Below are 18,838 nucleotides of genomic sequence, written 5' to 3'. Positions count from 1 at the left end.
CAATTTTCAATCTGAGACATACTTTGATAGATAATTAACCAAATAAAATAAATTAATATGAATACAAAGTAAATAGTTTTATCGAATCACAGTTCACTTAAATATTAAAGGCAATATTAGCTTATTACATAAACTAAGTGGGCTGTCTTATATTCTACAAACACAATAAAGTAAATAATAAAAATTTTATTGTCTTTGTTATGTCAATCAGCCAACTGATTCAGACATGTTATTGTATACTAAGGCAGACATGTTATTGTACTTTATTGTATGTATGTATTATGTAATAGGCTGGTATTGCCTTTAAGGATGTATGAGCATTAGACGAAAAATAAGAATAAAATTTTTCGATATCTGGCTTAATTTTCAAAATATCGAATATTGAAAATTTTGTTTAATTATTTAGCTTTCGATATTTCGAAAACCAAGACACATATCGAAAAATTTTATTCTTATTTTTCGTCTACATTCATGAAGTTATAACAAAATTCATCATCAAAGTTGAAAATAAGATAAAAATAATTTCAACCCTTAATCTACCCTGCTCTTACATCCCTTATATGGACGGTGACACTTATTTTTTTTCTTTTCTAATTTATTGCTAATATGTTTACTTTCTATTAAAAAGTTTTTTTTAAAATTGTTTTCATTCATTCCAAATGAAAATTATCAAAAACTTCCAAAATATGTCGTTTTTTGAGATTCCTCCATAAGAGCCAATGTATTTTATATCGATTTTTAATGACTTTTTTCTTAAAAATTTGCATGGATACCTAAGCTGAAATTTTACCACATATTCTTTGAGTAAAAGACTACCTACAAACAAATTTTGAGCCTTTAAATCAAACATTGTTGTCATGCTCATACATCCTTAATATCTAAGTGAACTGTGATTCGATAAAACTATTTACTTTGTCTTAATATTATATTAATTTATTTTGTTAACTATCTCTTACTAAGTAGGCCTCTGATCGAAAATTAATAAGGAACTTTTCCCTTCGTATTTATGAGCTTATTCTGTAAGCCCACGATCTGCAATCAATGACAGGACGCCTGTATAACAATTTATCTAGAAAGATTACAACATGACTATCTTTTATCCGTTGTCTATAACATAACATATCCCATCTTTATACTATTAGTATTCAGTACAATTCAATGGTCGTACATACACACATATTACATACCTATAGATGTATAGACAATAAATAGTATAGAAACAACAACCAAGTGTTATCCATGGACGAACACTGTACACACAGAGAATAGAAACACTATGGTACTTCTATACCCTTTTAGAGGAGCACATTTGGGCGCATTCAGCGGGAAAAAATTGCATACTCGATTCCTTTGCAATTTTTTGTTAGAGATGTCTCTTAATAAGGATCAAGAGTTTGCCAAGCAAAAATATGGTCCAAATTTTTATATAAATTTTATTTTTGAAGATAATATGGGGTCCTGACCCCGAGATCTTGCACAAAGATCAATTGTAGATAAAAACTAAAATCAAAGATGAAAAGCTTTACCCAAAATTAGTGAATTTCAAAAAAAATACCATTCACATCGGATAAAATATTGGTGTATTAAGAAAAAAAATCGATTTTTTCAACTTAATGACGTCATCAAAATCTAAAGAATTTAACTTTGCGCTATCACATCCAATTTTAATAAACCAAGTAGTGAATTGTACTAAATTTGGGTAATACTTTTCAAATTTGTGGTCAAATTTAACCTACCTATAAAATTTTTGAATACAGTGGGGTCCTGATACCAATATTTCGATGAAGGGTGAATGTAAGCTAAAAAATAACATCAAATATGAAACGTTTGTCCCAAAATTAGTGGATTTCAAAAAAAATTCCATTCAGATCGGATAAAATTTGGGTGTATTATGAAAAAAGAAGGTTTTTCGAACTTTATGACGTCATCAAAATCCAAAAAATTTAATTTTGGTTCATCACATCCAAGTTTTATTCAATTTTGATGAACCAAGTACATATTTTTATTAAATTTTGGTCAGACTTTTCAAATTTGTTGTCAAATTTAACCAATTTTTAATAATTTGCCATAATGTGGGCCCTTGGTCCCCCGCTCTACCACCTTTTTCGCGGGCCCTCTTAACAATTAACAATCAAGCATTCAAAATGCAATTAGGCCAAAAATTTTTGCGGGATATTGTTGAGTAAGCCTTACACTACAAATAAAAATTTTATACATTTTGTTCATTGAGTTTTTGGGAGATAAAAATCGTAAAAATTCCGTTTTTTCAAATTTAACGAATTTTTTACTCGAAAACTGAAGGGCTTAGAGAATAGAAGAATGTCGAAGTACATTTTTGTTTATTTTGACCCCAAATATATGATAAAAAATTATTTATATTTCCGAAGGAATTCGGTCAATATTACTTATTTGTTAAAAAAAATTAGCTTAAACAATATCCTACCGGGTTACCCACCTCCAACCTACACTTTTATGTGCAGGAGCATGTTTTAAACGGGATCTTACAAAAATATTCCATGCGAAAATTAAGCATGCTTAATGACGGGTTTTGCTGGGACTAATACGAAATTCTCATATATTTAAACGAGCAATTCTTGTATATATATCAGTAATTCCTAGACACGGGTTTTTTTGGGGGAATAATCGATCTAGCTAGATTTTAGCTAGTGTTTTCCTAAAAAACTAAAATATTGACTGTAAAATATGATTCTTCCTGGATACCGGGACATTCAAATTGGTATTTGTGTGGAGACATTTTAAATGATTCTTATATTAGTGTTAATTTTCTATATTATAATAAAATTGGTGCCTTTTTAACTCAAAAGGACCAATCAAAGGAGGAATGTACTTGTGGTACTACAAGACAGATATGGTCTGAGTACAATCGTAGACGTTCCGAAGATATTATATCGCTTCCAAGGGCCTGTTCGCAAAGCTGTTGCGACTATTAGAGGACACTGGTTGGGCGGCAGGCATGCTGATCGCCTGGGTCTGGCAGTGTATCACGACTACTGCAGGAGCTGTCACAGTGGTGAGGAGTAGGAGACTATGTCTCATCTTCTATGTCACTGCCTAGCTCTTGTCATGAGGAGATGGACTTACTTGAGTCAGCCTCTCTTTGACCACCTCTCCGACATAAAGTCCATCGACGGCAAGCCTCTCCTGTTGTTCTTAAACAGCTCCAAATGGTTCATGGAGTAGTGGCCGGGGAAGGGCCAACCCTTTTTCGGTATCACAACGGACCCTATGGTCTAAGTGGTTCCACCCCAGGACAGCCACTCTAACCCGACCTAACCTAATTCAAAAAATACCGAGTAAAGCTCGGTCATCCAGGTACTGTTTTTAATACGATAAGTGCGGTCGTATCCTCCTCTATCTATACAGTACACACACCGCTGTGTCTAGTGGGTCTAGTGGGTCTAGTGTACACACACAGCCACTCTAACCCGACCTAACCTAATTCAAAAAATACCGAGTAAAGCTCGGTCATCCAGGTACTGTTTTTAATACGATAAGTGCGGTCGTATCCTCCTCTATCTATACAGTACACACACCGCTGTGTCTAGTGGGTCTAGTGTACAGTTGTACAGTTGTACAGTTGTACCAACAGAACATAATGTAAGTAACATATTGTAGTATATTTTATTCACTAGTTTTATAAATAATAAATAAATGTATGGTGTTTTTGTTTTTATTTAGCTTTCTTATTCTTCTATATACTTACTTCTTCTATTTTGTTTTCTTTGCTTGTTTGTTTGTTTGTTTGTTTGTTTGTACTCTGATGTCTTTCTTATTTCTTTTATTTATTTATTTACTTATAAAAATATTGATATATAAATAATTGAAGTGTAAAAGAATAGTTGGAATGATAATAGATAATATTTGTTTTTGTTTGATTCTAATTAATTGAAAAATTTGCTTTCAATTAAAATTTTATTATATTGGTTTATTTTCTAGAAAATAAGGGGGGAGGTTCTTCTGTCACAGATAATGAGCGTAAATATGTGAATCAATAAACTTTCACGGTAGGCCAGTCATCTGGTAAGTTTTGTTGATTGTTTTTGCCAATGACTGAAAATAAAGGGATAATTTTTGTGCGCTTATCACGAATTTTGGTGTGTAATAATTACCCTTCAGAAAAGTACTTTCAGCTATTCGCAATTTTTTTGAAACGGGTTGGATTTTGACTACCAGGGGACTGGCTTACAGTCACATGACATTATAATAAACAATTTTTTCTTGTACAAAATTGTTAACCCGTCAGCACTCGCGTTATGAGCATTTTGCTCACGCTCGATTTAAAACTTAAATAACTTTTTCTCTGAAACATCTTCACATAATTTTCTGAAATTATGAATTATGAATTTCTCAAGTTTTTTCAACCTATCTACAATTGTTAAAAATATATTTTTTACAAGTCCTTCAGAAATTGTGAGAATTTCTTTCATCACGAGAGTAAAGATGTAAGCAAAAAAATTTGTACTTCAGAAGTTTTCGAGCCTGCCCGTGTTCTTTTAAAATAAAAGTCGTACTCAGAAAATTAAAAAAACTTGTGATAGAAATATTTTCAACCTCATTCAATAATTACGTAATCAAACTATTTTTAATTAGTTAGGGCATTAAAAAATAAATTTATATAAAATAATATAGAGGCTATGATTTACAAAGTTAAAATCTCTAATCACTGGACTACAGATTAAGCGGTTGTTGCGAGTGCTGACGGGTTAAGAAAAGATGTAAGATGGATGGTCAAACCACCTTAAAAAATTAGTAGATACCATTTCAATCACCCCACAACATTTTTTTTTAGTTTTCTACCTAATTTTGTGTGTCAGCTTTAGATTAATATTTTTGATTGCTTCAAAAGACAGAAATACTAGCTCGAAAAGTTTTGTACAATTCTAAAAAGGATTTCTTTCATCACTTACTACACTTTTCTATAACTATACATAACTGAACGTATGATAGATTTTCTCCACAGAAGACAAGACGATTTTCTCCATAGAATACAAGACATTTTTTCTTGTTCGCTGTCATTCTATGTGTGGGTAGTTCTACAAACTAAAGAATTTTGATCGTCTCAGTTAAAATATCATGAAAAACGTGTTTAAGTAGTTCGGCTGTTTGAGCAAGTGCGGTGAATGTTCATTTTCTTTTCGCGGTAAATGATAGTTCAAAGTTCTTTGATTACAATAAACATAGTTTTGGGGCCTCTTGTGGGGCAAAATTGTGAATTATTTCATTTTAAAATTGTGATTTTTAACACAGTACATTATTATAAATATTATCGAAGATAATAAATGAGAACTCTAGGATATTTCGAAATAAATTTCGATTTTTGCCCCAATTTCCTAGATGAGTTTTTTGTATTTTATAAATACGTATTTCGAATACCAAGTAGTCATCATCAGTATGAATTAGCTAATCGTAATTACTCTTATTGCGCATGTAACTAATTTGGTGGCGGACTGCACATTGATATTTTCGTGTACCTACAATTTATACTGTTCAAAGTATCTGTCAAATTGTAGTGTCAGTGACGCGAGCCAATCAGCTTCCTTCAGTTGACTAGTGCTTGGCCAATGAGCATGATCTTTATGCACAAGAGTATTCGAGTATTTTTGGACGTTTAAAATAATAAATTATAAATCATGAAAGTATATAATCTTTCATTTTCACAACGTATTTACAATTTTAGAAATTTAACCTTGATTTTGCAATTTTTATTAAATCCGAATTTGGAATAGATCCAAGTTCATTGTTTCATTACCCAGTTTTTGAATGCAGATGCTTTCATAAGCGTGTAATTCGCAACGATTGGGTACTGATTTTAGGAGTTTTATAGGTTCGATTTGTCAATTTTATGGTCATTTTCGATAACGTGAGCGGCTACACATGATTTTTCTATTATTCCTTATTTTAAATGTCTCATATGTTCTTTAAATCTTGTAATAATTTGTGTTCTACTTTTTTCTTCGAACAATTTTGACATCCAATGCAGTATATTCCCGATTGTTGTTTGATGCTAACTTTATCTTTCGGATATCCAAATAATTGTTTCAATTTAGTTCTATTAAGTATTTCAACTTATTCTAATCCATCGTGGTGGCGATTCATCAATCATAATGCTAATTTTTGCTTCTTCGATCCTGACCCGACAAAATTTTCAAAAGCCCGGCCGCACGGCATAAGTTTCTAAATCCGTCACTGCCGGGCGAACCCCGAGTTAGTGGCAACTCTAAGTGCACTGCACTAGTACAAAAAATGTCGCGACGTAATCAAACTCATTTTCTTCTTTAGTTTGTAGAATATCCCATATCCCATGTTTATTTGCTTCAATGATATCTTGATTTATTTTTTTTTATTAGTATTTACGTTTTTGAGATATAAAAATATCGAAATATATAAATAATAATTGAAGTGTGAAATATAGCCAATTTTAATAAATTAGGTATAATATTTATTATTTGTGTGATGTATATTATGATATATGATTATTATGATTATTATTATACAAATATATATTTTATAACATATTAGTATTAGTATCAATTGGCTAAATATGATTATATATTTTTATACATTTATACAGGGTAAATCAGCATATATGGTACATCAAGTACCATATTGAATTACCAGTATTGAATTTAGTATTTTCATTGGATGTTCATATATCCAATAGTAGGAGATTTTTAATAAAAAATAATAACAATTAGTCCTGGAGCCATGGCTTATAAATATTCGGGATCACCTAATCTTTGAGACTGCATGTATGTTCTTTATGTCTAGTTGACTGCTTCTGATATGAGAAAATTTTTGATTTTTGCCTGGAAAAGTTATTACGTTTGAAAGTTTACCTAGTCACAGTAGATTTTTGCAAAAATATCAAAATAATAATACTTGTTTCAAAAGTTTTTGAATCAAAACATTAAAAGTGGAAGAAAAAAACTAGACTCGTACTTTTTTGTAAATAAAGGTATTTCATCTTGTATAATTTTTATTTTAAGTATAATTTTAAGAGTAACAAAAATAATAATACTTTAAGGTCTATTGATTTCATGGAACATTGAAATAATGTATGCGTTTTAAAAAAGCTCACTACTTTTATCCAAACAGGCAATCAGACATATTACACGCTTGCATTTATATCGGAAATGATGAAGAAAATATAGGAATAAACAAGCTCTTAGATATCCGACGTCTAACAGTCATAACAAATTTTTTCAACTTACTATTTTAATTTATAAATTTTTATTAAACGATACAAAAATATTCAACCGTGAAGGACTAAATTGTCTGTAATAATAACTTTTTTGTATTTGAAGAATCCTAACAAGTATAATGACTGAAAATATTTTTCCCGGCAAAGTGTTTTTTTTTCCTCAAAAATTAATATTTAATGAAAAGCGATTAAAAGAAAATAACATTTTCTTATGTCCAACAATAAAACACATTTACAACACTACCTGTTTGAAGTAATTTCATTTATCATATGCCTGGCCCCGGGAACATAAAACTATATTTTTCAAATATATTATTTCTCTCATTTACTTGTAAAGCAATAAAGCAATAAATATTTCATGTTAAAACGAACCAATAAAGGTTAAAATTTATCTAAACGGTCAATTACAATTTTGAATTATTCAAAAATCTCCTACTATTTAAAAAATATTTGTATAAGGGTAAACCCTTATGTATGTAAACTCCGCCTCCTTAAATCACGTGATGTACCAGTTATTCTGATTTACCCTGTATACATGAGTATATATTTATATACTGCACGTATGTAGGATATAGAGTCAAAATCGCATGTAACGATATTGATGGTATTCACAATTATGGTTATAAGGATGAATTTTTGTTGACACATAGTTATTGAAATAAATATTACGATACTCGAAATAAAACTGTATATTAAGAAATTCTATTTAAAAAATATAATTAAACAAGTGAAAACAAACAATTGATTGAATTAATTGTTGAAATACCATGCATAGTCAGTGTTGATTTCTTTATCACATAAAACATACATACATGTGACACATACATAACTGATAATCAAGTATGGTACATACTATAAAATTTCCGTCTAATTGGCGCCCTCACGGGTAAACTGTGATGTTTACGAAAAAATGTTTCAAACAAAAGTTGTTTAATTTTTGATAAGGAACATTTTTTACATTTAAACTTTTGTTCTATCTCTAACAGTTTACAAGACCCAAGACCCAATTGACTTATGATGCTCATTTACTAACTTGACCTCACTTTTTACGTCCTGAGTACGCTCGATACCTTTCAGCTCGATACCTTTTTTCGTTTTTGAGTTATCGTGTCCACAGACGGACGGACGGACAATCGGAAATTGAATAATTAGGTGATTTTATGAACACCTATGACAAAATTTTTTTCCTAGCATCATTATTTTTAAGCGTTACAAACTTGGGACTAAACTTAATATACTATGTATATTTCATATATGCATGGTATAAAAACATACAAAAGACTTACTGATTTCGCTAAATATCGATACTTCGATTGCAATGCAATCATCGTCAGAAGCTAAATTTATACATATAACACATTACAAAAAGTTTTACACAAAATTAAAAATTAAAAATAAATATGCAAAACATTACCAACAATTAGAGTAACGATTTACAAAATAAAAATATAAAAATTATACAAGGATTTGGATGAAACAAGATAGATAGAATTTTGAACAAGTCTGGGATCACAGTTGGTTTTACATCTCAGAAATTACAACACGCCTTGGGTCAACCAAGGATCTAATTCTGTACGCACAGAAATTGGGTATCTACCAAATTTCTTGCTCGAATTGTCCTAAATTTATTTTAGGACAGACCAAGAGACAAATTTCTGTTCGCGAAAAAGAACATATAAGCAATGTCAAAAATCATCGAATCAGTAAATCTTGCATTGCGGACACTGTTATAAATACAGTTAGACATCACAAAACAAATCAGTTAGACATCATAAAACAAAAAAGCATTTTAATCCATAAGGCAGGCAATAACACTCTGAACTGGGATAATACCTGACTCTGAATTGATAAAATGGATGTTGACTAATAATGGTCAACCCATAAAACAATTATCGTCAGTTATCGGCCCCTTATGCCGATTTTTACCGTTTTGTTTATGATGTAATGTGTTTTATAAAATTATTTACATGTTTCTCACTTCCAACCCCACTTTTCAACCCCCTGGGGGTTAAATATAGATAAAAACCTTACTCTAAGTAGGTAGTATATCGTGTAAAAATTTGATCTTAATCGTTGCAGAACTTTTTGACCCCATAAGCAATACATAAAATTTTTATATATATAGATAATATTATTTTTGAGAGATTGAGTTGTTCCGATTATCGAGATTTCACTGTATACGTAATGTTATGATATGGTGATATTTAAATTGATATGAACACAATCATATTTATACTTCATATACATCTCTTGTACATTTGTTTGATTGCCTTGGTTGCTGTTATCTACTATGTATTGATATGAACAGGCTGGTCCGACTTGAAAAAATTGCAAAAATTAAAAAACAAAAAATTGTCTCTTTTATTAATTTTCTAGAACAAGGGTCGCCAACCTTTTGAGTCGGAAGAGTCATAAATGACAATTTACAAAATTTCTTAAATAGTCACAAAAATTTTACCTAAATTTCAAACAGCTGCTCCGCAAAAAATGATCGACTTTGGAACCTCCCACTTTTCGTTTTTAAACATGTCCAAAAATAGAATTTTTCCATATTTTTGGTGTTTTTTTACCTGAGCGTCATTGTATAAAGAAAGACGTTATCCAAAATTTTATCGTACTCATTAGAAAACGTTTACTTTCTAGTTTTGGGATTTATTGCTCAAATTTTTATCACTTCCTGCCGCTTTGTACTGAGGATTGAAATAGCGATAAATTCGAATATTGTCGAATTAAACTAAATGCTAAAATCCAATATGTATTTAACCTGCCGGGAGGATCAGAGGTATCGCTGCTAGACTGCCATACAAAACCCTTTGCATTCGAAATCCAACCCAGTCAATAATTTCAATTTACAAATTGTGGAATATTAATTATTCATGCTATAATTAATTTAAAAGTTAAAAAAAAATCACAGTTATTCTTAAGTTTTAGGGCTGTTGTCTGTGGGCGTATAGATAGAATATTTTAGCTTTTTATACCATGTATATATGAAATATATACAGCGTACTTTACGTTTTTACAACGTACTCAGGACGTAAAAAGTGAGGTCAAGTTCGTAAATGAGCATCATAGGTCAATTGGGTCTTGGGTCCGTAGGACCCATCTTATAAACCGTAAGAGATAGAACAAAAGTTTAAATGTAAAAAATGTTCCTTATCAAAAATTAAACAACTTTTGTTTGTAACATTTTTTCGTAAACATCACTGTTTACCCGTGAGGGCGCTAATAAGGCGGAAATTTTATAATATGTACTATACTTGATTATCAGTATGTGTATGTATGTGTCACATGTTTGTATGTGTTATGTGATAAAGAAATCAACACTGACTATACATGGTATTTCAACAATTAACTCAGTCAATTGTTTGTTTTCACTTGTTTTTATACTTCTTATGAATATAATAATACAATCACCATATAAATTTGAAATTAGAGTTCTGAAAATTAACATGGAAAGCATAGGAGAGGTTTTTAATTCTAGAAAAAAAACTAGATGAAAGATATTTTCAAAACACTAACTGAACATGTATTTGTTACCTGTTAGTGAGTTAAAAAAACCAAAATTATTGACGATTCTTGCGATATAATTACTTAAAATTATTTAATTGTATTGTTGAACATAAACAATTATATTTAGAATATAAGTAGTTGAAGAGAGACATCTATTATCATACAGACTTTAATACGATATGACAGAAGTTTGACTACAAGAATACCTCCCGTTTGTTCACTAGAGTTAAAAAGAATACTTTATTTGATCAAATATATAATATTGTACGGAGACAAGGTAAGGTTAGTTACTGTTACTGAGTGACTGTCCTGGGGTGGGACACACTTATACCATAGGGTCCATTGTGATACCGAAAAAGAGTTGGTCCATCTCCGGCCATGAACTCCATTTGGAGCTGTTTAAGAACAGCAGGAGTGCTTTGACATAGACGGACTTTAGGTCGAAGAGGTCCTCAAATAGAGGTTGGGCCAAACGGAGACAAACACCATAAGCTTTTACTTCTGTCAACAATCCCCATGACTGACTTTTTTTAACTACCCGCTAAGAAAATAGGGAAGTTATTGTTTTCACCCCGTTTTGCCAAAATGGAGTTTTCATCAGATCTCGACGTTTTAAGGTGTCAGGAAGCTTCCCTGACTACTTCCGAGGGTGTCTGTATGGCTGTATGTATGTATGAGTGTGTGTGTGTGTGTGGATGTATGTAGACCTCTCATAACTTTTGAACGGCTTTTGTCCGATTTGATCGCGGTTGGTGCCATTCGAAAGGGCTTGACCAAACTTAGATTTTGAGGCCTATTTGGACCGATTCGAACCGATAGATCTCGAGAAATCTCAAAAAAACTGCAAAAAAAAAATTTTTTTTAAGTGGTTTTTTTTGAATAACTTTTAATCGGCTGTAAAAAACGGTTGTTTTTAAAATTTAAATTTTTATCAGAATAGATAAAATTTTTTACACGTTATGAGTCAATACTTAGCGGGAAGTTACAGGGATGACCTGCAGGGTCAACCGTTTTCCAAATTTTTTATTGTAGCGATAATAGGTGACACACTGTAGGATCTGTATTAAAGTTTATTATACTGTGTATATGTATGTATACATTCAAATAGCAATAAGTAGATTGATAGTAAATTGATTTAGTACAATTGCCAAAAGGGTTTCGTATTCAATCAATAACAAATAATATTATTATATATATCATTACTATTTAGAGTTTAGAGATATGTATGTCGACTCACAACTCTAACGACAATACCACGTAATATTTATACCATGGGGTAGTTTAAAAATACCGCATTGCAAGAGCAGACCGATAAAATTCAAATAAAAGATTCTTTGCAGTTTAATGTACCCTTCGTGTGATACATTTTTGTTAATAATGGGATAGCTTCAAAATGGATACAAAATGCATTGCTCTTGTGGATAAATCTCAAAAAAAGACATATTTTGGTAATTTTGAACGAATGAAAACAAATATTAAAAAAAACTTTTAAAAAGAAAGAAAACGTATTAGCAATGATAAAGAAAAGAAAAAAACCAATTGACTCCATCCATATAACGGATGTACGAGCAGGCTAGATTTAGGGTTGAAATTATTTTTATCTTATTTTCAATTTAATTATAACTTCATGAATGTAGACGAAAATTAAAGTGGGCTTAAATTTTCACATTTTGTCCATCATTTTGCACGAAAACTATCAGTTAGTTTGTTTTGACATTAATAATTGAGTATCTATCATCACTTAATGACAAGGTACAGACATAAAAATTTACTTAAGGTAGCATGACTCGAACAAAACCAACAAAATAAGCTGAAAAGTCCCATAAACACTAAATAATGAACAAAATCAATTCTCACTACTCTAGTTGCTGAGGTCAAATTCATCGTGGTGGCGATTCAGCAATCATAATGCTAATTTTTGCTTTTTCGACTCTGACCACGAGGTGGCTCAGCAAAACCTTCTAAATTCGTCACTGCCGGGCGAGGCTCGAGCAGGTGGCAACCCTTAACGTAATTTATGGATGGTCCCATATCTCGTTAATAATTAATCGAATATAAAAACTTTATGGGAGCTCTCTTTTTAGAATTCTACCCTCTACAACACCCTGCTCTTCGAATGCGGTTATGTTGCAACACCCTATATACAATTTCCAAGTAAATCAGATATGTGTATAATGTAGTGTGTGTTGTTAGGCGTAGTATCTACGCGTACATTAAATCGGTCGTTGTACGTGTTTACCACAGCTCCGCACCCTGTATCTAGTACCCAGTACTTTGCCCCTGTATATATATATATATATATATATATATATATATATATATATATATATATATATATATGTAATATCCGTTCAATAGAATTGCATTTAGAACAAACAATTATATAATAATAGAATCAACATTATTATATACATTATTATATATAATTTCTTAATGTATTGTATAATTCCTGGCATTAAGATAACTCATAGATCTTATATTCCTAGATAATTCTTAATAATATACTTTACACCCAATTTAGAAATAAGGGATCATCAAAGAATTACGTAAACAAATTACGGGGTTCAATTTCATACTTTTGTTGTCAAAGGATGAAAGGAGGCAAGAAAGAATTGTTAAAAATCTTACGTAAGTAAAAAAAAATTATAAAACCATAAAAATATTTGTAAAACTAATAAACAATTTTTACTTTCTTATCTTACAAATATAATGAAGTATTAATTTTTCCGATTTTCAACCGATTTTTCTCAAACTTGGTACATAGATTCAGTTTGGCTATAATTCCAGACGATTTGTTCATTTTTTTCCTAGGCGTTTTTTCAAGGGTACTTCCCTTTAGACCAAAACGGGATTTTTGGGCTTTTCTCAAAAACAGCTCTAACGATTTCGATTAAACTTGGCACAAGGCTAGACCTTAAGGTTTCCTAGGATTGGTATCAGCCACATATCCGGGAAAATTCGAGAAGGCCCACACCCTAGGGAAAACCTTTCCAAATACAGGAAAATGGGATTTTCTAAGGAGAGGATAAGGAGACAGCAGTGAAACTTCGTATCAGGGTTTATATCAATAAGGTCCTACGTTTGATATAACTCCCCTCTGGGACCCCTCCCCCTGGAGCCGTGGAGCTGGAGGGGATGAAATCATCATAAGTGATCAAATCAACCCTACCCAAAATTGATAAAATATTATTTAAAATGTCTTTTTAAGTAATTTTTGTATCTTGGTAATCTTTGTTTAGCCTCATCCTTACCAAACTCCATCCTTCTAAATATTATATTAAATCGAATAAATACCTAAGCCTGTTCCTCATTACCGTATGATTAAAAATATACCACTATGCTTGTATCTATAGCTGCTATAAAATAAAAGAAAGATGTGGTGTCGTGGGACACCAGGTAGGAACGAAGTTCCTTCGGCTAATGTAGAATCGACACAATTTGCAAAAAAAAATCGTGCTCAATTTTATGTAGGTTTTCTTGATTTTTCTCTTAAATTTTGCTGATTAGTTTTTATTTAAGTACAGGAAAGAAATTAGGAAATTCAGTATTTTAGGAAATAATAATAAATTACGTAAAATAAAAAAAAATCGTAATTCAAATTGGCTACTATTGAATAAACGTGGCTACTCACGAGTAAAATGTATCTATGATGTGAGTATTCGCCACGTGCTTGTCCATGAATTCATGAGTATATACTATGCATTGGCGTGGTGGGTGGTAATAGAGAGGGAAGGGATGAGAGAACGAAAAGAAAGAGGGAATAAGAAAAAGATATTATACACTACTCGCTTGTGTATACGACTGTGGCGCTGCGCACGTCTCATCTAACGGTTTTATTCCACGGACTTTTTCTTACGGTTTTACTATCACATTTTTTTCAGTTCGGTCGCGCAGAAAAATCCCTATCTCCTCCAAGCCTGCCGTAAGGAACTTCGTTCCAAAAATTTGGGAAGAATAATAAATTATCCAAACATTACCTACATTTTATCAAAAAATTATTTTGCTTAAAAATTATTGCATCATAAAGTTTGTAAAAAAAAATCGAGAAAATAATATATCAATTTTATAATATAATAAAGCTTTGTCCGATGTTTCGGACCGTTTATTATTATTTTATAATGATATATCAAATTTATTTTCATAGTTATTAATAAAAATAAATTTACCTGTTTTCCGAGAAGTGACAATACTCTACAATACGTTCAATTCGGGGAATTCTCTCCGTACTAACATGGGTTCAAATAAATAGATAAAACGTTCTTTGTTCTCTGTTATGACACTGTCTATATTGACTGTTCATTTTTTAGTTTACATAAAACTAATAGAGGAAAGTCAGCAAATTTGGAATACTGCAGATAATTTGGAATATTCAGTTAATTCAATTAATATTAATGTCATCTGTGTTTTGGTGCCGTAAACATAATGTCACATGGCCTATAAAGTCAATGAGTACTGAAAACGCTTTCCCATCTTGACATTTCTGGTGTCAGCCACACGGAACCAAACTTCTGCTTTGAAAATTTTTTTCGGTGATAATGCAATCATTAGCAATTATTTACTATAATATGAAAAATCTCCATTGTAATTGTTTAAACTATAAAGTGACCTTATTAGTTAATTATTTCAATTTGATTTGGTGAATTTTTCAGTTCATAGATATCTGACATGGAGTTTTAGACTAGGGTTGGACTGGGAGTGTTAAATCAGAACATTACGTTTCGTCTGTTTATTGAGACTTCTTCCGCAACTATAAATTTTAAAAAATACGTCTGAAGCTTTAATGAGAGAAGCACCTGTTGTTTCTATAGGAAAAGCACATTCATCGGGATGGATTCAAACTAACTTATTTACGCAATGATTCAAAACCTCGTAGAATTTGTAAAACCAATAGAAGCATCACCAGTGCACTTGGTTCTCGATGGCCATTACATTCATACCAAAAATATATTAATTTCTTAATTAGGAGTGCAGAAATAGAGAAAAAAGTCAAATATAATTTGGAATACTATATTCCAAATTACCTGCACCGTAAGTAAAATCACGGTTTTTTAGATTTTTTGCTTAATGGTAATTTTGAGAATGTTCATCCATAAAATGACGATTAAAACTCTTCCAACTTTTTGAATCTTTATACCTCAAAAATGGTGGCTCTTAGGAAAAAAAGTTCTGAGACATATTTATATTTAATTATCTGACCTACAATTTTCGCCTGAGCTTATTTTATGATAAAACTTACCGTTTTGGTGAAAATCACGAAAAACCCGTTTTTATCGATCAAGACTTTTTAGATTTCATTAATGATGATGTTTTGAACAATCCTACCAAATTTCAAGCGAGTTCAAATTTTTGCGCCTTCACTCATATTTTTTTGTTTTGCCGGGTGAATGTATTTTCAGTGAATTAATTAAGAATCAAGATATATGAATGTTTCAGAACCAATATATGCAATGGTTACTACATAAATCAGTTTAATTTGTTTCGACCAGATATTTGTGGTATTATGTTTGACTAATCTCCGAGTATAAGATCTATTATTTACTATAAAATCGGGTGGAGGACTTGAGGGAGCTACAAAAGCTCAAAGGTTGGGTTGGGTGTGTGGATTGATATGATGCAGTATAGTTTTATACAGTGTGTCGCATTTAAGATGAAGATATCCTCATATTTTCGTCATTTATAGGAATATCGATTTGAAAATTTGCACAGTCATATAGAGGACAGGGTCACATTTTTTAAGATATTAAACCGAAACCTGAACCTGAAATCTGAAAAATTGCGAATTTTGTCAGGAAAATCGGTAAAAAATATTCTAAGCTAAATTATAATAATTTTTTTATATCTATCTCTAACCATCTCTGGCGCTACACAAAATTTTAAGGATTTGCCCTATTTATCAATTTGTAGTGCGCTGAGTTTAAGGTTCAGGCTTCGGTTACATCTTAAAAAATGTAACCCAGCCCCTATATTACTGAGCAAATTTTTAAATCGACATTCCTATAAATGACGAAAGTGTGAGGGTGTCTTCATCTTAAATGCAACACACTGTATAAGAGACACCAGATGTAAACTACAAAATAAACATATGAATAAAATACTAGAATACTAGACTCACTTGCTTGCACAGCAACATCACGACTTAGAATAACACCAATTTGATTTGTAGCTCGACATCTATAAACGGTATGATGTATATCTTTACGATAGTCTTGTGCTCGAAACGGTGGAAAATATAGTGTTCCATTACCTAATGTTTGTCTACATACGATATAGATCGAAACAATTAATTAGTATATATTCTGTATATAAACATAACAAACTTAATCAAGGGTTTACCATTAAGAGATGTCATTTTAATTTTTATAAAAATAGCACTGAGAAGAAAGATCATTTTGAGTCAAATGATTATCTGTTGTCTCAGCGCGGCGGAGTTGGATACGGTTTACTCAATTGGCAGGTCAATATTGTCAATATTGAGATACGTCATTAGCAGTTCATCCTATTAATTATTAATTTTGTTTGATTATTATTTTTATTGATTCAAAAAAATATATATACTTGATTCAATTTAAGAAATGTGTTCAATTAAATCTATTAACTTTTGCAACAATAAAAAAAAAATTGTTTATGCAACTGTTGGTAGCTTTGATTAAGAAGTGAAAGCATTTGACGTAAATTCGATTCGATTTGAATATCAACTATATAATGGCATGCACTTTAAAATAATACTTCTTAATGGAAAACCTTATATATTACTATGAGACGTTTAGTATCGTGGAATTATCTAGTAATTACTTAGTTAAGAGACGGCCTAGGCGGTGGTTATTAGGGTCATGATCCCTGATAAATTGAATAAAAAAGTTTGCTGAATCTGGTTTTCTAATCAAATATCTTATAAGGAAATCGACAAAGGTATCTTAAAGTAGTTCGACAAGCAAGTACAGTGAATTATTTCATTTTAAAATTGTGATTTTTAACACAGTACTTTATGGAAGAACTCACAAAAATGTTAACTGTGCAAAAATTAGTCGGTGATTAAGCTTCAAAAAAGTTTTCATCATAAAGAAAATTGGTAGCGCATTCCAAAAAAGAAGTCTAAAAACCTTTGGCTTTGGACGTTTCTGAAGCGGATGTCAGACATTACATTGCACTGCTGGTAACAGCTGATTGAAGCTTCGTGTAGAGTCGGAAATCACTGAAATGTCAAATTCTTCTCGAGAAACTTTCAAAGTGTTCGACATTTGGTTTTTTTTTCATGTATGAATTAAGTTTTACAAAGAAATTGTTATGGATGATAATCTTTTAAAATATTACTTTTTTATCTATAAAAAATAAATTTGTAAAAGGTAGGTTATGCTGTCAGCAGTTTCAGTTTTGAATGCCAAAATCACCAAAAGTTTGTAGAACTGACTCAGGGACCGTGGTATGTTGAACGCTGCTTTAGAAGATCATTACATAATTTCAACATGCTACCCTCTTATTGAGCTAGTTTTGATACTAAACGCCTCATTTGTTTAAATACAAATCGAATGTGACGATTGATAAGGTATAGGTTATGCATGTAAGTTCGTATTTCATACCTTAAACCAGGTACAGCAGTTACATCTGCACCATCTTCTAGTAACCAATCAACTTGCGGTGGCGGTGTACCATGAGCGGAACAACTCACTTGTGATCCAGTTGTATTTGAAAATACAAGATTTGCTGGCGGTTCCATAACAAAGACAGGTCCTTGTGCTGACATTCCATTATAACCTAGAAATTAAAATTTTTGTCTTCATTAGAATTTTAAGTATACCTTTTTTACAAAATCGAAATTCTGGCAGAATAGAATACAAACAAGAAAAAACACACAATTGACTGAGATAGCTGTTGAAATACCATGTATAGACGGTGTTGATTGTGCATTCGTTTGTTGTTTTTACGTCATGTAAGTAAAGAAAGATAAACAAACAAACACATACATAATATATGTAATGCATACATTTAGAAAATAAACAATAGGTACCTGTATATATATACTGTATAATGTTTCTAAGCTAATTTGCGCCCTCACGGATAAACAGTAATGTTTGCGAAAAAATGTTTAAAACAAAAGGTTTATTTTCT

General features: G+C 31.2%; 1 protein-coding gene across 1 annotated transcript in view; it reads right to left on the bottom strand.

Annotated features, from left to right (window-relative positions):
- The window catches only part of LOC123303000 (Down syndrome cell adhesion molecule-like protein Dscam2), a 60,425-nt gene extending 41,952 nt beyond the window's left edge, over positions 1-18,473 (bottom strand). Inside the window, exons 1-2 of the mRNA XM_044886095.1 lie at positions 18,310-18,473; positions 16,845-16,987 (exon numbers count right to left, since the gene is read on the bottom strand). Of these exons, the coding sequence (XP_044742030.1) occupies positions 16,845-16,987; positions 18,310-18,473 (307 nt within the window). The remainder of the gene's footprint in view (positions 1-16,844; positions 16,988-18,309) is intronic.
- Positions 18,474-18,838: the final 365 nt, after the last annotated feature.

Source organism: Chrysoperla carnea, chromosome X (genome assembly GCF_905475395.1).
Source record: "Chrysoperla carnea chromosome X, inChrCarn1.1, whole genome shotgun sequence".
Classification (NCBI taxonomy): Eukaryota; Metazoa; Arthropoda; class Insecta; order Neuroptera; family Chrysopidae; genus Chrysoperla; species Chrysoperla carnea.
The sequence above is the reverse complement of the archived record's forward strand: the minus strand, read 5'-3'. Positions and strand labels throughout refer to the sequence as shown.